Below are 18,572 nucleotides of genomic sequence, written 5' to 3'. Positions count from 1 at the left end.
TTTCTAAATGGGCTAATTGGCAATCTCAGGACAGTGGTAAAGTCTGCTTTTTCAAAAAAAAATTATTTTAATTAGGTCAAGGATAAAAATTCTTTGGGGTCTGCCTTAAAGTGTGAATCACTCAGAATAGATTCTGTGTCACAAGTTTATGCTCCATTCCTAAAGGAAGTCTCTAATTACAGATAACTATAGGGCATGGTTGATAATATTAGGTTTAAATTCCTATATTAATTAGTCTGGATCCTTTTTGTTGCAAATGATGGAAATTCAGCACAAACTGGTTAAATGAAGAGACTTTATCATTGGACATTATTTGGAAGGTCAAGGCTTCAGGCATGCATAAACCCAAGAAGTCATTCAGTGTCTCCCATATTTATCTTGCTCTCCCTTCACTCTTTGCTGGCTCCTTTTCAGGCTGGCTTTCACCTCATGGTGACAAACTGGCTGCCAACAACTGTAGGCTTATATCCTGTATTCTTAGAAGCCTCAGTGCCAAGAGAATGCCTCTTTTCTGTTTGTTCTTGCAAAAGCACTGAGTCTTCATCTGATGGGCCCACTCTGTGATCAGTCACTGTCCCCAGGAACAAGCAATGTGGTGATTGTGCAGCCGGGGTCACATGCCTATCCCTGAAGGAAGGAATGAAGGAAGGTAGAGCATTTACCAAAAAAAGGTTGTTGTAAGGACCACGCAAGCAGAGGCCAGAGATGTTCTCTAAACAGGTGTAAGCTCCTTGTGTTGAGGGAAGGTCTGGTAGTGTCTGTTTTATTCCTGAGGCTAATTGCAGGGGTAACGTTTTGCCTTGGGATTTCTCATGCCTGATCTGGACTAACAATGTGTGACTGTCATGCTATCATTAGCCAGTATGGATGGTGAAAAGCATGCATACCCACCAGGTGTCTGGCTTCCTGCATAGTCACTGGGAATAGATGTTATAACCTCTTCACCTTCATGAGCGAGTAAAATCTTAGAATTGAGACAAAATAGGTGGCATTGGGGAGTTCTTTGAAGTACACGTTACTTACTTTGTCACGTTGCTAGAGCACGTGGACATCACCTGTCCCCATATATAAAAGTTGCCTCTTGTGGAAGGAGAAAATCACAGCCATGACCTTTGCTATGCTGCTGTTTCTTCCCACTCCTCAAAAATGGTTCTAATGGCAAATGGAACAAGACAGTGGGGACAAATGCAGGCATTTCCTAGAGGGTGGTAAGTGGAGCCTCTAGCTGTGCCTCTCCCTGGGCCTGAAGTGTGTGCTGTGTCCACTTTGGCTGGCTGGATCTGTGTATGTCTTGGCTAAAACATCGCGTTCCTAGACCATCTTATAAAGGTGTCGCCCATCCTAGTCACCCTCTGTCACATCTTAATAGTGGTTGTCATTCCTTGAAATTATCGTGTGAATTGCCTTTCTCCTTCATTCAAAAGCAAGCCCCAAAAGAGCAGGGCCACATCTGCCATGCTCACTGTAGGTCTTTATCTTCCTCCACAAGGCCTATTACATAGTAGGCACTGAGTAAATATTGGATGCATGCATGGATGGACAGGTGAATGTACACATGAGCCCCAAGTTGCCTGTCAGTTTGTGGCTCCTTAGCCCAGCAGGGGATCCACTATGGTGAAGGTAGAACAGAAAAGTTGATCAGCATCCGCAGTATTAAGCAGCTTATTAGCCACAGGGTTTATTAATACATCATGGAAACCTGCATATAAAAATCAGAAAGATTAAAAGGAACAGGAGGCTGCTGAGTCAACAAAGTCTGCAAAAGCAAGTTTGTTCTCCAGCTAGCTGTCCTCAAGGGTCAAGGGAGAGCCCCCTGGCCTTGCCATCAGCAGAATTTTAGAGGAGATTGCAGCATTGCAATTGATTATTGTTACCTAGTTTCCATATGAAAGAACATTTACAATTCAGCCAAAAGGTTACAGCATCTGGAAAAAAAAAAATCTTTATTTCACTCTTTCTATGCCCCCCATGGCCCAGTAACAAATACCATCAATTCTGAGATTTGCGAGGCAAATCCAAACCCTCATTGGTTGCCTGTAGTTTGGATCAGTGGAGAATTCCATCTGTCAGGGCATTTGCTGCATCATAACAGTGGTTGAATTTTCTTCAGGCAACAGATGAAGAACTCCGTCTACCGAAGCCGGCAGAGTCTGAATAGCCCGAGTCCGGGAGAAACAGAGATGGACCTTCTGGTGACTCGGGAGCGACCCCGCCGAGGAATCCGAAACAGCGGATATGATGTAAGTCTCCTGTGGGCTGAGGTGAACCCCAGCTTGGCTTTCCCCCAAAAGGAAAGACGATAGGACATCTCATAAGGTTTCAGTTCACCGTATGTTTGTAGAATTAAAAAAAGGCACTAAAATGTTTTGTTTTATTATTCTTTATTACCCACCTGTTTTTGCAGAGTGAGATTACCTGGAATGTGTCAGGGTAACAAATTATTGGTAAAAGGGTCTCAATTTCGCAATTCAACCATTTTATGGATAGTGCGTTGCTGACCTTGAACTCAATGAGGTTCTGTATGTGTTTACTCTCTTTCCCTCTGCCCTTAGAAGCTCAGTAGGAACCCTGGCCATGGTTAGCATTCATTTGAACACAGGCTTGTTTGAATCCATAGCAGTGCTGAGAAGTTGGATTTGTTCCTGATTTCATAACTCCTCAATATGCCATGGAAACAATGTGATGCCCAACAGAGGGATTTGGTGGTTTCATATGATAAAGCGCACGCAGTGTGCACTGAGCTCCAGGCTGCAGGAACCCTTCTAGTCCTGGCCAACTTCTCCAGGTGATGAATTGGAACTTGGTGCCTCCCATCACCTTGTTTACATTCTGTCACGTGGAGCTGCACCTAGGAGCCCAGGCGAACCATTCCATGACAGGGGTTCAATAGCACTTCCTTCTGCCCCAGAATTTCAAATATACTCTTAGGTTATATGAAACATGTCTCTTTCCCACGCTCCTAAAACATTACCCTAATTACAGAGAAAACATTTTCTGTAATACAAGCTGTAATTTCAGTATGTCTGGTTCAACTTTTGTTGTCACTGAAGAATTTGTCATTTGAAAATGATGCTTGATTTCTTAAATAGACGGTGCAAATTTTTAGAAATTTATATATATTTTACATCATAGATGGTGCTGATTTAAAGGGAAGATTTTCCCTCCCCCTCAGGATAAGTCACTGCCTTTCTCATGTAAAATAGTTTGATAGTTTAGTTTTATAAAATTCCAGATGCTCTGGACAGGTCTTTTTTCCTCCAGGTTAAATTAGTCCACGGTAAGTTTTCTCCTCATAAAAATTTTTCTTATACAAAACTCAGTCATCAGTTTGATGATCAGCCTGTGGTTAAAAATCAGGCATATAAGGTTTCTGCTAAATCTCTTCCTACTAATAACAAAGATTCTGCCTGGATACTTTTTGGTTTGAAAACCTTTTCTTCTGCTCTGCCACCTGAGGTATGACAGGATTCTTAATTTATTTCAAGATTGGTATTAATAGGTTTCTTGTGAGAGTCTAGGCACAAACACTTTTACAGTTTGAGGAAACAGACCAGAGGTTTCCTTATTTGTCCTAAAAGAGAACTTTGCAGAATTTTTTCAAAAACTGTGACTTACTTTAGAATACTATCGTCATACTTTTGGAATGACATGCTAATAAATTACCTAGAACAATAAAAGGAGAGAGATGAGCTTTAAAAGGAGGTTGCTCACCCCTTACAAACATGTATAAATGTTCCAGTTGCAAATTACTTTAGGGGAGGCCCATTTCATTCTGATGATTTGTTTTTTAATATTTATTTCTTTGTGAAGTACATGTAATCTCAAAAACACAAGCAAATGTAAATTTCCTTAAGAGAAAATGATCAGCTAGGGAACAATTTTAAGAATTTAGACTGCTGATTTTAAGAATGCAGTTAGTTCTTCCATTTCCTCCTGCGCCTTTTATTCTAACCAGATGAAAAGTAGCTCTCATTTACCTACTGCACAGACCCTACTCAGTTTTTTGGTGTATATTATCTAATTGAATTTGCACAGTCACCAGTCAAATAGGTAGTTTCATTATGCCTGTTGTATAAATGAGGAAACTGAGGCATAGCTCAGTTACATTATTTGTCAACCCAACTCCAGTACTTATCCCCTTAACCACCATGCAGTTCAGCTCCCACATATACCCACCCCACTAGACATCTATCTTCATAGCATAATATACATCCTATTTTTCTGATCTCTAGAAGAGGCTAGATGTTAGGTCTCACAAGAATTCTGGCATGAGCAACAAATGGATCAACAGATAAATTAGAAAAAGAAGAGTCATCGTTTTAAACAATGCATCCTTTTATGAGCTCTTCGTTTTCCAAAAATGCCAAGGTACTCCTGGCAAAAGAATCCATGAGCCCAGCAGTGACCAGGTCATTCAGTTGGAAACATGTCATTCTTCCTACTGGGTCTGGGGATCTTGAAGCCAGGCCAAGATAGACAAGCATTGCTGCCAGATGAGAGAACACCAGGGGAAACTGCTCCTTGACATGATAGAAGCAATAAGCACTGCGAGATTGATTTAATTGTGATTTTTTCAGAAGTTGACTGTTTCAGAGTCCCAAAGGAAAAGCCTGCATGTAAAAAGTAAGGGAATGAATAAATAAGTGAGCAAACACAGGTGACATAGGTAAATCTTAGCCTCAGGGTTGATGGCAGCTTGGAATGTTTCAGAATTTTTCCATCAAGTAAGAGGTGTTATGACCTGCAGAAGAGAGACTCCAAGGGGTTTGGGAATCCTTGTGCTTTGTAACAACAGTTCTCAACCCCTTGGTAATCTTAAGAGCTAAGGGACACCACATGGTCCTGGCAGTGAGCGTGGCTCACTTAGGTAGCGATTTTCTAGGACGAGCAGACACCCCCTTTCGAAGAATGTGTGCTTTTAGAAAGATATCCAAATCTGATCACCCCTAAAAGGCCAGACCATATCATGACACTATCTTTGACATTGAAATTAATTCCTCCTAGAGCATAACAGTGGGTAGAAAAGATAATGCCAACCTAAAATTTAAAAAAGCAGAAGTACTTGTTTTCCTAAGTATTTTTATTTTTTTTCTAAGTATTTTTAAAACCTATTTTCCAAATGAAAGTCAAATAGAAAATAATGAAGCAGTGAGGAAGAAAAAATACCCAAACGTGAATTCTCCAGCAGAATAAAGAGCCAAGCAATTTTTCCTGCAGCAGCCAGGTGATTAACCCCTGCATGTGGATGAGAATCAGCTTTTGATTCTAAAGGGCAAGTAATAATCAAGTCATTCCCCAGAAGTAAAAATGTACCTCCTTAACCTTAAATGTGTGTTTGGAGTTTAAAAATCTCTGACAGGAATGGGGTCAGCTATGCCACTACTTGATGGGGGTGACTCTGAAATGGATTGTTTGAATTATCACTTTGAAAATGAATGCTGACCTCCTGGGAGTAGAGACCTTTGCAGGCTACTTCCCTTCGGTTTCTCCCCAGCACCACTTCCAAAGTTATGCACCTTGGACACACTCAGAGAGCCTTCATGCTGGACTCTGGGGCTCAGACCCTACCTAATGTGTGGCCACTGGGCTTGAAAACATCCCAAATGAGGGCTAATTCATTGATGCATCTCAGAAAGGATGATGTTGAAGGCTCTGCGGTAGCCGTCACAACCATCAGAATGCCCTGCCTCGTTCCAATGCCATCCTCAGGGGAAGGGTTTCCATATGAAAGTCAGTGAAAGCCAAGTGATTTCACACCTGGAAAGTACATAACAGCTACACAGAGGTTACTATACTAGACAAAGTTCAGCTGCAGAAAACCATTTGAACATACCTAAAAGCTGACTGGGAGGAACTAGGTGCTTACCATAGCATTGGAGAATGAAATAAATGCTCCTAGAAAGACTTATAGAACACGCCCACCCTGGGGGGGGGGGGGGGGCTGTGACGTCTGCCCCAGAATAGCTGAGTGGCAGAAAGACGAGCCTGTCTCATTTCCTCTGTCCAAATTGCACACTGGTGCATCTAATCAACAGAACCTAAGTCTCACCCACAGCCACATAAAGTGAGTGGGGAGTGTATGTTAGATGCTCAATCTCAGCGCTACAGAGATGCATGCTGCGAGAGGTTGCCAAGTGTTGGCCTGCCATCCCTGGCACAGGCACCAGGTAAAGGCAAGATGTGAGAGGTATTACTAGGTAGGGCAATATATGCAAACAGCAGTGGGAATTAGTGGAGGAAAGTAAAGCAGGAGGAAGAATTAGGGAGATGGAAGCATCCATTGCTCAGAGCTCAGTCCCGGGCTGTTGCTGAAGGTCTGGGCACATTGTGTTATATGTAATGGGGTGTTTATCTTGCTGGTCTCTCTTGGCTGACAGTGCAGCCAACTTCCTTTGTTCCAGGTGAGCAGTAGTTACTGGAAGGAGGCTGAGGAATTGGGACTGCTGTTTTGATGAGTTCTATTCTCAGGGGAATGAAATATGATCTGGAAAGCCCCTGACTCCAGCTATAGCTTATATGGAATCTAAGGCCATCAAAGTAACTTTGTAAATCTTGTTATTAATGGGAGCCTGTCCAGTCTGCCCACTCCCCAGCAACTCTCCCCTTCCACCACCACCCCCCCCCACCCCACCCCAGCATCTTATAGCTTTGGCCTGATACTCAGACACCAAGGCAAAGTCCAGGAGTGCCCTGGCCCCACATGATATTCCCAGTTAAGGGTGCAGCCAACTTTTGGTTTCCTTGGAAAGTAAATAATTGGATTTGGAGATTCTATTATTGATTTCAGAAGCAACCAGCCTGTTGACCTCTAAACTAGGTGCTCTTGTGTTGACCCTGCTTCCAACACCATCACACCCTTTATATCTTCACTAGGACTATCTTACCTATGTCTCATGTCTCAAACTTTAATTTCTCTTACTTTTGCTGGCTACTTTAAGCTATTAATAACCCTGGCTTGATATGTTTTCTCAGTTTCAACTGCATTATATTTTGTGACTTTTAATCCTAGGAAAATCATAGAAAATGGGAAATTAGCCTCCTTGGAAGAACCCAAGGCTCAGAGGGTGAGGTATTTGCTGGTGACAGGGGTCTTGTGGCATCATCCATATTTCACCAGCTACCCAGAAACACCCAAGTAAACCTCACAAAGGTGGAGGCCACTTGGCTAGTGGGAAGCAGGAAATAGATTCTTGCTGGTGGGTTGAGGAGGGAGCAGGCCAGCTTTCAGGATGGCCTAGTAACATCAATGAGAGGCAGGCCTCCCCCACAAGCCCAGGACTTCCCTCCCATGAGGGTAGTACCCACTGGGCAGGAGACGAACAACTTCCCTTCTGCTGTGAGCACTGTGCGCCATCTGCTCATTCTCTCTGATCCCTGTGCCCGAGACCCTGCCTGTCCTACTTTGGTACCGCCCACCCATCTGTGTCTCTTGGATTCTGAGACCACTCAGCCTCTTGACCTAGGGCAGCCATGTGCTACAGGTCAGGTCCCCAGTGTGCCCTTGGTGAAGGATCTGTAGGGGAAGGGGCAAAGGCAGACTGGGCAGAGTTCAGAGTTGGACCCTGGTACTGATACTTCAAGGCTTCAGCTGGCCCAAGGGAAATTGTCTCAAGTTTGGGCGAAACATTCTAGTATTCTAGTATTGACCAGTCACTGGGTATTGACCAGTATTGACCAGTCATTGGGGGCAGCAGCTCTCTTTCATCAAGTGCATTCCCCAGAAAGAGAATCAGCATTGCCAACTCCCATCAAAGCCCAGGGAGAGCTAGAGTAATTTTTTTTTTTTATTTTATTTTTTTTTTTTATAGAGGCATGGTTTATTTATTTGTTTGCTGGTTTGTTTGTTTGTTTTGTTTATACATGCACTGGGTACAGTCAGAAGCACGGGAGGGTGAGAGAATTCACCAGAGCCAGAGTGGGTAGCAGAGCAGGCAGAAGGACCGAAGTACACTGCTGAGGGGAGCAGCGGGCAGCAGGAGAGGTCTGCGTGCCATGTGGGACCCTCCTCCGGTGGCCGGGGAGCAGCCGGGGATCGAACCGGCACCGCAGAGGCCGCGGGCAGCTTCGCCACCCAGCGCTCAACCGCTGCGCCACCAGGGAGGCCCGAGCTAGAGTAATTTTTAATGGACAGAGATGACCTGGCAGCAGGCAGTGTGCCCAGCAGCCAGGGAAACTGACCCATGGTCCTGAGCAGCACAGCACAATGTCCACTAGTTCCTCCCAGCCCTGTGGGCTCATTGACCCACCCATAGCCCCCAAACCCCTGCAGCAACCAGAGGCCGGCAGATACAAGAGAACACCCCATTGGGGATTACTGTCCCTTTTATTTCCTCTAGCAAACATTTATTGAGTACAGTGGAACCGTGGTATCTTATGTGCATTGAATGTCTGCAAATTCAACAGTGCAGACCTAGAAAGAGAAGAGGAAAAATTAAGTGTTGCAAAAAGACTAGCTTTTGCATATAGTTTGTTCATATATACATTATGTAGATTTATGTTTACCTACAACTCTATAAGATTGCATACACAGGCCATGTAGTCTGTATTATATGCATGATTTAGGGGATTGACAAAGATTTTACTCTGTTGTTTTTTTACTTTCTCTGCTGTTATTGGCATCAAAGCCCCATATGCAAATCTGCTATATTCCCTGTGTGAGGCTCTATGGAGAAGAAAAAGGTGGATTAACGCTAGTGCTTGCCCCCAAGGTGCTTTTATAGACTAGTGGAAGAGACAGGTAGAGGCACACGCACCATGCTGTGGCTGTGAACTTGGGTGGAAGGGAAAAGGTCCTCCTGAAGATCTGTTCCCACCTGTCCCATAGCCCAGTCCAGTCTTCATTATCCTCTGGATGTCTCCAGAGGAATCCTAAAACACACCCTTATTAAGAATCCTTTGGTAGCTCCCCACAGCTTTGGGGATAAGACTCAAACTCTAAGCTTCCAGCTCAGGACACAGCTGCTCTGACTGGCCTGGGCGGGCCCTGCTTGCTGATGTTTGCCACTCCTGAGTCCAGCCCCTGGCTCCAGCCCCTCATCCCCTTCCAGGCTTGCCATGTGGTTTCCAGCTCTGCTTTTTGGCATGTGCTCATTCCTCTGCTCAGAACCTCCCTCCCCAACTGCTTCATACAGGCCAAGGTCCCTCCACCTCTGTACTCATGACACTTGGAGCTGGTTAATTCTTTGTATGGGGCTGTCCTGTCATTGTAGGATGCTTAGCAGCATCCCTGGCCTCTACCCACTAGCTGCCATTGGCACTTTCCAGTTGGAAACAAAAATGTCTCCAGACATTGCCAAATGTCCCCTGGAGACAAATCTACTTCTTTTTTTCTTTTATTTATTTATGCATACAAGAACTGGGGTGTAGGCCAGAGATGCAGGGAGGTGACAGGATTCACCAGAGACAGTGGGGAGCAGAACAGGAGGAGTGACTGAAATAAATTGCTGAGGGAAGCAGCGGGCGAGACAGGAGAGGTCTGCTGCGCCATGTGGGTCAGCTCCCTGGCTGGGGATCGAGCTTGTACTGCAGTGGCTGAGGACTGCTTCATAGTGCTGGCATTTAATCTCTTGTGCCACCAGGGAAGCCCCAGACCTTCTTGATTAAGGATCATTCATCCAGGCAATGCTTTAGAAACTGGGTGCAGGCATTGATTCCCCCAGAATCTTTTCCTCAACTCTGTATCTATGGGCCTGACCTCAGTGTCTATCCGCCAAGGCCCAGTAGCACCCATAACACCCCAATCAATGCCTTTATTCCTTATCTTCCATAACTTATGTTATTTTCCTGTTCGACTCCTCAAGGACAGGACTCATGTTTTATTCATCCTGGAAACCTCAGCCTTGGAATAGGAACCAGCACCTCAGTAGATGCAGTGTTTCTATTTGTTGAGCAAATGAACAAAGAAGTGTGTCAACCAGAGGAGGTGACTCCTGAGCTGAGACTTGAAAAGATGGGGCAGATTCGTAACTCTGAGACACATAAGCGTTTGGTTGGGCTGGCTTATCAAAGCTATAGGTCAATATATGTTAGTATTTGAGGTTCTGTCTAACTATTTGAGGTGCTTATCAGAATGCTTTGACTAAAGTAACAGAAAATCCAACCTAACTCAACTGCCTTTTTAACCTTTTAAGGACTCTATCGGGCACAGTAAGCGCAGGTATGGTCTGACTAGGGATCCTGTTCCATTTCTCTGTATTATGCAGCTCTGTCCTTCATTTCTTGGCTTCATCCAAGGTCGACTTTCTCTGGTGGGAAGTAGCTGCAGAAGCCTCGGGCCTCCCATCTACTAATCATTGAGCACCACAAGACAGAGTTTCCCAACCATGAAACAGAATTTATGGATTTTACTCTAATTGAGGTCACGTGCCCACTCATATCATTGTGGGTGGCGGGAGGAAAGCGCTTACAGGGTTGATTTAGCTGAGATTGTTTGGTTGATTTAGTTGATTTAGTCTGAGCCACAGGGAGAGGAATGGTGCAGGCTGACACCGTCCCACAGTACTGACTACTTGAGGGACACGGGTAGTTGGGCTTTTTAAGGAGCAAACCAGCCTAATCCTCCATGTCACCCCTTCTTCCAGTTTCTGTCTCTCATCTTTGATTGACCCTCCATGAAGGGAAAGATCAGTGTGGTGATGAGCCAGTGGCCGCTGTTCTCTGTGGGCTTAGGAAGTCTTGGCTGCAGTTAGAGGTTATGTTTTAGAGGCAGTTAGAAAAACAGAGAGGGCTTTTGTGAGTCTGTCTGACTACTTCAATAACTGAAAGGAGAAAGAGGGGACTTGAGTTGGCACTGGGGAGAGCTGGTTTTGTTATCTAATAGTGTCCACTCTTGGGACTGAGCTGCTCAGTCGCCTCGCTGCCTGCAGTGCCAACTCAGCTAAGATGGGAAAAAGCAGGTGATGACTCACCTTAAACACAAAGAACAAAATAGCATCCCAAGGGAGAAAGCCATTCCTATGTGTTTACATTCAGGTGATTTCTTCTGCAAAGTTATTTTTGATTAATCGACTTTGGCTCATATGTTATTCTCAGCTTTCCCAAGCAATGCTTTGGAATAATTATGCTCTTGGCCTCTGGAGCTAGGTAGCACTCAAATTCCAATGCAGACACATACTGGCAACGTGAATTTGGGCCAATTCACCTTTGTCCTTTATTTTCTCTATCTGTAAAATGGACATTAAAATGAGGATTGCTTCCTTCTCAGAGCCATGAGGGAAAGATCTCTTTTAGGACTCTCTCCTTGGCTTCTAGATGGCCATCTTCTTTGTCTTCATATTTTCTTCCCTCTTCACATGTCTGTGTCCAAATTTCCTCCTCCTTATAAGAACACCAGTCTTACTGAATTAGTATAAGGAACTCATTTTAACTGAGTTACATCTATAATGATGTGATCTCCAAAACCAGCCGTATTCTAAGTTCCTGGGATTTAGGACTCCAAACTATACACTTGCAGAAGTGAATACAATTCAGTCTATAATAATCCACCTTTCTCTTTCTCAAATATTACAAGTCTTTTCCATCTTGGTATTCATAATATTGTTGTATAAAAAGATTCAAAATATTATATGTCATCTAATTTTATTTTAAATACCTTACCTATGTATTTATATGCATTCATATGGATATGTGTATTCTATTTATAAAATCCTGACCCAGATAGCTCAGTCTAAGAGTATCTATGTTAACAAAAGTGATTTAAAAATATACCTACACCTTCGTATGTATTTTCATATACCTGAAGGCTATTTTCATATACCATCATGCCCTGCATTCCTCTCCCTTAATTTTGTACCTCTTTCCAAAATTGCACTAAAAAAAATCCTGTGGCCCATACCCCTTCCACCTCATTGCACACTCCACATCTTATTCTCCATAACAAAAAAACAGAAAAATTATATTGAAAAGAGCTGGTCTTCCTTATTAGGGAAGGATGGGACAAACTGACCAGGACCCAGCCAGAATTCTTTGTAGTGGTGTGTGTGGTAAGGAAGGGGAGGCAGAATAGGGGAGGGTGTTAGTAATGTTCTAGTATTCATAATCTTCATCCTATTTCATATGCATAGAAACATCTAGAAGGACATGCATAAAGGTCAAAATATTAGCGGTAGTTATTTCTCGTGCTAGGATTAGAGTGGATTTTAATTTTCTTCCCTTTGCTTATCTGTGTTTCCAAATTTCCTACCGTGAACAGCCTTTCTTGATTAATTTTTCAGAATTTTTATGGAAGCCTATCTTGATTAATTTATAAATTAGGTTTTTTTTAATAGTCTCCTAGTACTTTTCAAGAATACAATGTTGGAGAAGCAAGTATGGTAATTCCAAGGTAAAGAGATTTAAAAATATATTCTCTGCTCCAGATACAGCCCCTGACCATGTATCCAAGCTAATCATCAGCCAACACTGGGAGATTTGCTTTTACTCCTGTCTCCCCCTTTGTTTTCAAATAAAAGCAAAAGTATTTTCAGAAATACAAAAATCAGGGAGAAAGGCAAATTAAGCCAGCAAACATGATATGCCTTATCTGCAAAATGGCTACAATTGTAAGACCCTCAGAGATCTGTGAGGTAACACACATGGACAGCACCTGCTAAGTTAAGCTCTTGCACCTAACAGACAATTCCTGACTTCAGCTTTTAGGTTCAGCCCTGGATGGGAGGCTGTGGGTATAACAATCAGATGGTGACCCAGCCCTGAAGGAGCTCCCAGTGTGTGGGAGGAGGAAATAGCAGCAGTGACATAATGATAGCAGTAAATAGTTACTAAATGCTAATGTGCCAGGCAGTCTTCTAAGGACTTTACATTTATATATTGACACTTGTCATCGTAATGGTATCTATGAGGTAGATTATCTCTATAATAATTGTATATTCTGTCCTGGCCACAGAAGTCTGGCCACAGAGCCCATAGCTGTGGTATAGTAATGTTTATAATATATTCAGTGGCTAAGCTTGGGTGCTGGAATCAGTGTCTCTGGGTTCAAATTATTGCTCTCCCAATTATGGGCAACATAATTGACTTTTAATACCTCAACTTGTTCATCTGTAAAATGAGGATAATCATAGTTGTTATCTCATAGATTATTGTAAGGGAAAGAGTGAATATGTGGAAAGCACTTACAGCATTAATGTCCGGCACATAGCTGTTAATGTATGTTAGCTGCTGTTGTTATTTCTCTCCTAGATGAAGCTCTTTGGAGCTAGGTCACTGTCTTAGTAATTGTTGTATCCACATCTGCCAAATCAGCACCTAGGACAGGATGAAGTCAGTAGTTATCTGTTAAGTGAAAAAAACATCTGATCACTGCTCACCTTTGAAGGTAGGGAGGAGGAATAAAGAGTGGGGCTCCTTTCATGATTCCCCCAAAAAGAAATGTTACTAGAGGAATTGGAGTCCTTCCAGGGTGGATAACAGTCCAAGAAACTGTGAAGATAAGAACCAGAAGGACCATAGAGACCTTAGACCATAGCTCAAGTCTCCCATTTTACAGATGAGGATCCTGAGACTCAGGGGCTTCCAACAATTTGCCTGTGGTCCTGCTGCTCACTGCACTGGAGGGAATTTGTTAGGGGATGCAGGGGCTCTTTACCTTAGCCTCAGGTTTCACCCCCTGAGTAATTGAGTAGAACCTTTTAATTTAACTTCACAGTTTTATTGAATGTCAGGTGCCCTCTGCTAAGCTCACGAAAGATAGGAGCTGAGACAGGTTCAAGGAGTGTCCAGACTTGGGCAAGATAAGACATTAAGTAAGAAATACAGGGGTGAGGAGGGAGACCCCAGGGGAGAGCGAGAACTCACCTTGTTTCCATCTATACTTGTTGGGAGACTATAAAAACCAAGTGAGGAACAGGAGTTCTTCAGAAGGAGACTTGAGCAAACCTGTTCAAGTCCTATTTGGCTTATGACTCTGAGTCCTTGAGTTAAGGGGAACCCTCCAGGCAACACTATGGAGGGAAGCAGATGGAAAAAAAGCTTCTCTCCATATCCCCACCAAACTTACTCAGAGAACCCCTCAACCCAGCACAGCCCCATCCCAGGGCCCCTGGGAAAGCAGGAGAGTAGGAAGATGATACTCAGAAGGGTATTTTTGTCCTACTGAAGGTACAGCCATAAATCCTATAGATCCTTTGATCTATAGGATAGATCCAGCTATACATAGGGATAGATCCATAGGATAGATAGATCCATCGATGGGATAGATCCACCAGTATCACAGACTGGAAATTCATAGCACAGCTCAGGGATGGGAACAATCTTAGCTTGGCCCAGTGCCCTTCCTCTTCTCTCTGGGAGTAGTTCAGCATTAAGCACCCATTATTTCTTATTTCATCCTTGGGATGAAGAGAGGAAGGGCCTGTGTGGGTGCGAACCAGCCCTGAGGAGGAAAAGAAAGAGGCAGTGCAGTGCAGCAGGGTATGCCAGGGACAGGCCCCTGGAGAGCAGGGGCCTCAGGGTAACTTTGGATAAGTCACTCAGATGCTCTGGCCTCCGCTTCCGATTCTATAAAATGGGCTTGAAGAAGTTGTTCTCCTAAAGCCCCTTCAGACTCTGAAATTCAGAAGTTGCATTCATTATCCTAGAAGTACCACCAGGTCTTCAGGGAACTCATTTCCCTAAAAGAACCCCTAACAGCATGAGCACCCCACTGTGTCCCCAGCCCCGGGTTGGAGGCATACACCAACCATGACATGTCTCTCAGTTCCTGCATATTAGCCATAGGTGAGTTTGCATTCTACTCCATCCTCTATCCTTAACTATCAAACCAGTGCTCTGAATTGTTTTCTGTAGATGTTTGTTGATAAATCTGGACTTGAGGTTAATAGAGAATCTCTTGTTCTTACCTTGAATGACAGCAAAGCCCTAAGTCTTGGGGGGGAAATGACAGGAAATGGCTAGTTTCTTTTTGTACCCTCTGTCTTTTCAATTTCTTCTCCTCTGAGCATATATTATAGAGAAAAATAAATAGATGTTAAATATGAAAACATAAGAATATTCTAAGCTCTGTGTACAGATTTTAAGAAGGGAAGGGCTTCCCTTTATGAATGACTTCCCTCCTGACATTTTCTACCTCAACTCATGGGATTTCATGGGAAATCTGTGCTGTTGAACGAATATGTGCTGTGCTCACTTTTATTTGAGTGCTTCATGCATAGTAATTTTATGAGGACCATATGTCACGGTAATAATAATGATTAGGGTGATGACATCAGCTGGTTTTACTGTATTTTTACCATGTGCTGCTGTTCTGAATGCTTTACATGTATCATTTAATTCTGGCAAAACCCTTTGAGATGGGCCTTGTTACTATCCTTATTTTATAGGTGAGGAAACTGAAACATTGAAAAATTAAGTGACTTTTCTGCTTGGATGGAACATCTCTTATGCTATGTCTTGTCTGTTCTCCACCTGCCTTTTAGGTCTGGCCAGTTGCTGTAGCAACTTGACCATGTCACCTAATATCACCCATCCAGGCTAAATATTTTAGAATAAGTTACAGACAGTGTTAACAGGAAACAAAGTTAACTAACAAATCAATGGGCATGTGTTTGATCCCACAGACTGAGCCTGAAATCATAGAGGAAACCAACGTGGACAGAGTTAATGAGCCCCGGGGCTATGCCAGGGCCAGGCAGGGCAAAGGCCACTCGGAGACCTCGACACTGAGCTCCCAGCCCTCCATCGATGAGGTCAGGCAGCAGATGCACATGCTGCTGGAGGAGGCTTTCAGCCTGGCGTCCTCGGGCCACGCAGGCCAGACCCGGCACCAGGAGGCCTATGGCTCAGCACAGCACCTGCCCTACTCCGAGGTGGTGACCAGCGCTCCGGGTACCATGACGCGGCCCAGGGCTGGGGTCCAGTGGGTGCCAACCTACCGCCCAGAGATGTACCAGTACAGTCTGCCCCGGCCGGTAAGTGAGACATCCTGCCTGTCCACCCCCTACCCCTCCACAGGTTGTTCCTGAGGGGGTCTCAGGGCGGGAACTTCTAGTGATAAGACACCTTGGGATTTTGACATGAACTTTGCTGGCCTCTCATCCCATCCTGCACCCGCGGTCTAAGCCTAAGCCATTTAGTCTGGTGGGCAAAGGTATACAGGAAGCCCAGATGTCCAACCATAATGCATTTTATTCATTTATTTATTTTTAAAGATTTATTTATGCATACCAGAACTGGGGTACAGGCCAGAGGTGCAGGGGGTGAGAGGATTCACCAGAGCCAGAGTGGGGGAACAGAACAGGCAGACTGACTGATATACACGGCTGAGGGGAGCAGCGGGGAGACAGGAGAGGTCTGCTGAGCCATGTGGGTAGCTTCCTGGCCAGCTGGGGATCGCACTCGTGCTGCAGAGGCTGCCGATAGCTTCACAGTGCTGTGCTTAATCCCTTGCACCACCAGGGAAGCCCCATAATGCATTTTAGAAGGAATTTCCTTTTCCACTATCCCTCCCATGAAGGGCTGACCTCATTCTTCATGCCCTGGTGATTTCCTACATTTCCAAGTATGAGGACCCATTTCAATGCCAGAACACACTGCTGAACCATATGCTAAGGTGAACACCAGGCAGCCTAGAATTCAGAGCAGAAGCTTTCGAGGTGGGTGGCCTAACTTTAAATCCCAACTGTAGCTCTCACAGTCTTTGTAACATAGACAGGTTACTTAAATCATCTTTGAGATAAATAGAAAAAATAACCTACTTCCTAGGTTGTAAAGATTAAACAAGGTGGTTTATGAGAGGTAGTGAGAGAATGTCAGACACGCCATAAATGCTACAGAAGTATCAGTCATGATTGTTTCATTTATTGGTAGCCACACTTCAGTGTCTAAGAAACTACCCAGTGACTAGAAGCTTCCATGATTTAAACAATTTAAATTGCATTTCCTTCATCGCCATACTATTTACATATAACTAGATAAAAAGATGTAGCTTTTTATGCCATTGACCACAATAGACAATGCTTCATGCAGGCATAGATTCCGCCTCTGTAATGTTCCATGCCCCGTTTCCAGGGATTACTCATTCACAGAGCTCTATATATTGTTGTGATATGTAATGACATAATAAAAGCCAACATTTACTGGGTGTTTTACTGTTACTAACTATGTAAACTTACGTAATTCTTACAATAAGCCTCTGACACAGGTATGCATTTGGGCCCCATTTTATAGATGAGGAAATTGATATTCCATAACTTGTTCAAGTCACACAACCAGGAGGGATGGAGCCAGAACCCATCTGGCTCCAGAGCCATCTGGCTCCAGAGCCCATGTGTTCATGCCTTGCTGTTCTGCCTCATGCTGTCACATTACCTCTCCACTATACTATTTCTTTCATTTGCAGTAGACTCTTCAGGACACTTACATGCTTGGGCTGCCTTGTGATAACTTCCTAAATCCACACTATAAATCCCACCCCTAAATCCACACTATACTGGCACTTAATAGATCTGCTGTTACTTTATGTAACTACATGATCTGCACACTATACAAAATAGCCTTTGCTCCCTGTCACCCTTCCGAGCCACCAGGGTCACTAGATGTCTCCCCCTTGACACTGCTCCTAATCCTTAAGTCTCTCTCTTTGAATGTCAGTCTTAGCCTAACCTTTCCCTGCTGATTAAGCTTTAGCAGGAAAGGCTGATGTTTATTTCACAGAGTCTGCGGAGGTTGCTGTGCTTGAGTGGGCCATCTTGATGGCAAGAATTTGTCCTTATTCAGCAGGTGCAAGATTCTATTTTATCCGTTCCCTCCAGGGCAATCAGACTCAGGTACTGACTCATGCTGATTAAGCTCACAACAGCGGCTTGACCACTAAGAAAACCAACTTACAGACCAGCAGTGAGAAGCTGGGTGACCAGAATACTTAGGTTTGCTCATCAGCATGGTCTTTCATTAAGTAAAAGCCAGTTTAGGCAAAGTAAGAGATTGTCAGAAGGAAAACTGATTGTTCTTGATATCATCTTTTCAGTCTGTGACATGCAAATCCTTTATTGAAAAGACATGGGATAAGTGCAGGACATTTTTTTGCACCCATTTCCTGAGATATGGGTAAATACAATGCAAAATTCTTAATGTAATTTTTCAGTTAAATAGATGACTTTGGGGCAATGCCAGGATATCAGGAATTTACTTCTGCCATGAGGGAACTTGACTGGATACATTCAAGAAGCACTGTCTTCCAGAAGAGTGCCAGCAACTCTGGGACCATCATCCATTGGTCTGGAATCAAAAATCCTGTTTTTTTAGAAAGAGCTGGAAAAATTCTCACTGAGCCTTACAAATCTACCTTATAATATCTTCCCAAGATAGTCCTATTACAATTTCTACAAGTAGAGTTTTCTACTAATTGCCCATTAATTTGGTCTCTACCCTTATGGGGAAGAAGGGACTTTCTCATTGAGATTTAGAAAATACCTTAGTCTTACCACATTTATAGTCACCTCTTAAGTCCTCTGGGAAAGTTACTCTATCCATCCTTTATATTGATTCACACTGATTTCAGTTTCATTGGTTCATCCTTCCTGATCTCCATACATCCAGGGACGTGTCCCTGGATTTTCCCACAACCCAGAGTAGCT

The 18,572-nt window shown here is 43.7% G+C and overlaps 1 protein-coding gene across 1 annotated transcript in view; it reads left to right on the top strand.

Moving 5' to 3' along the window:
* The window catches only part of KIAA1549L (KIAA1549 like), a gene marked incomplete at both ends in the record, with an annotated part of 230,659 nt that overhangs the window by 198,940 nt on the left and 13,147 nt on the right, over nt 1-18,572 (top strand). The window contains 2 exons of the mRNA XM_084254514.1: nt 2,111-2,240; nt 15,555-15,905. Coding sequence (XP_084110640.1) covers nt 2,111-2,240; nt 15,555-15,905 — 481 coding nt within the window. The remainder of the gene's footprint in view (nt 1-2,110; nt 2,241-15,554; nt 15,906-18,572) is intronic.

This window comes from Talpa europaea (genome assembly GCF_964194135.1).
Source record: "Talpa europaea genome assembly, chromosome: 1".
NCBI classification, from domain to species: Eukaryota; Metazoa; Chordata; class Mammalia; order Eulipotyphla; family Talpidae; genus Talpa; species Talpa europaea.
Note: the sequence above shows the minus strand (reverse complement) of the source record. Positions and strands in the feature narration are given on the sequence as shown.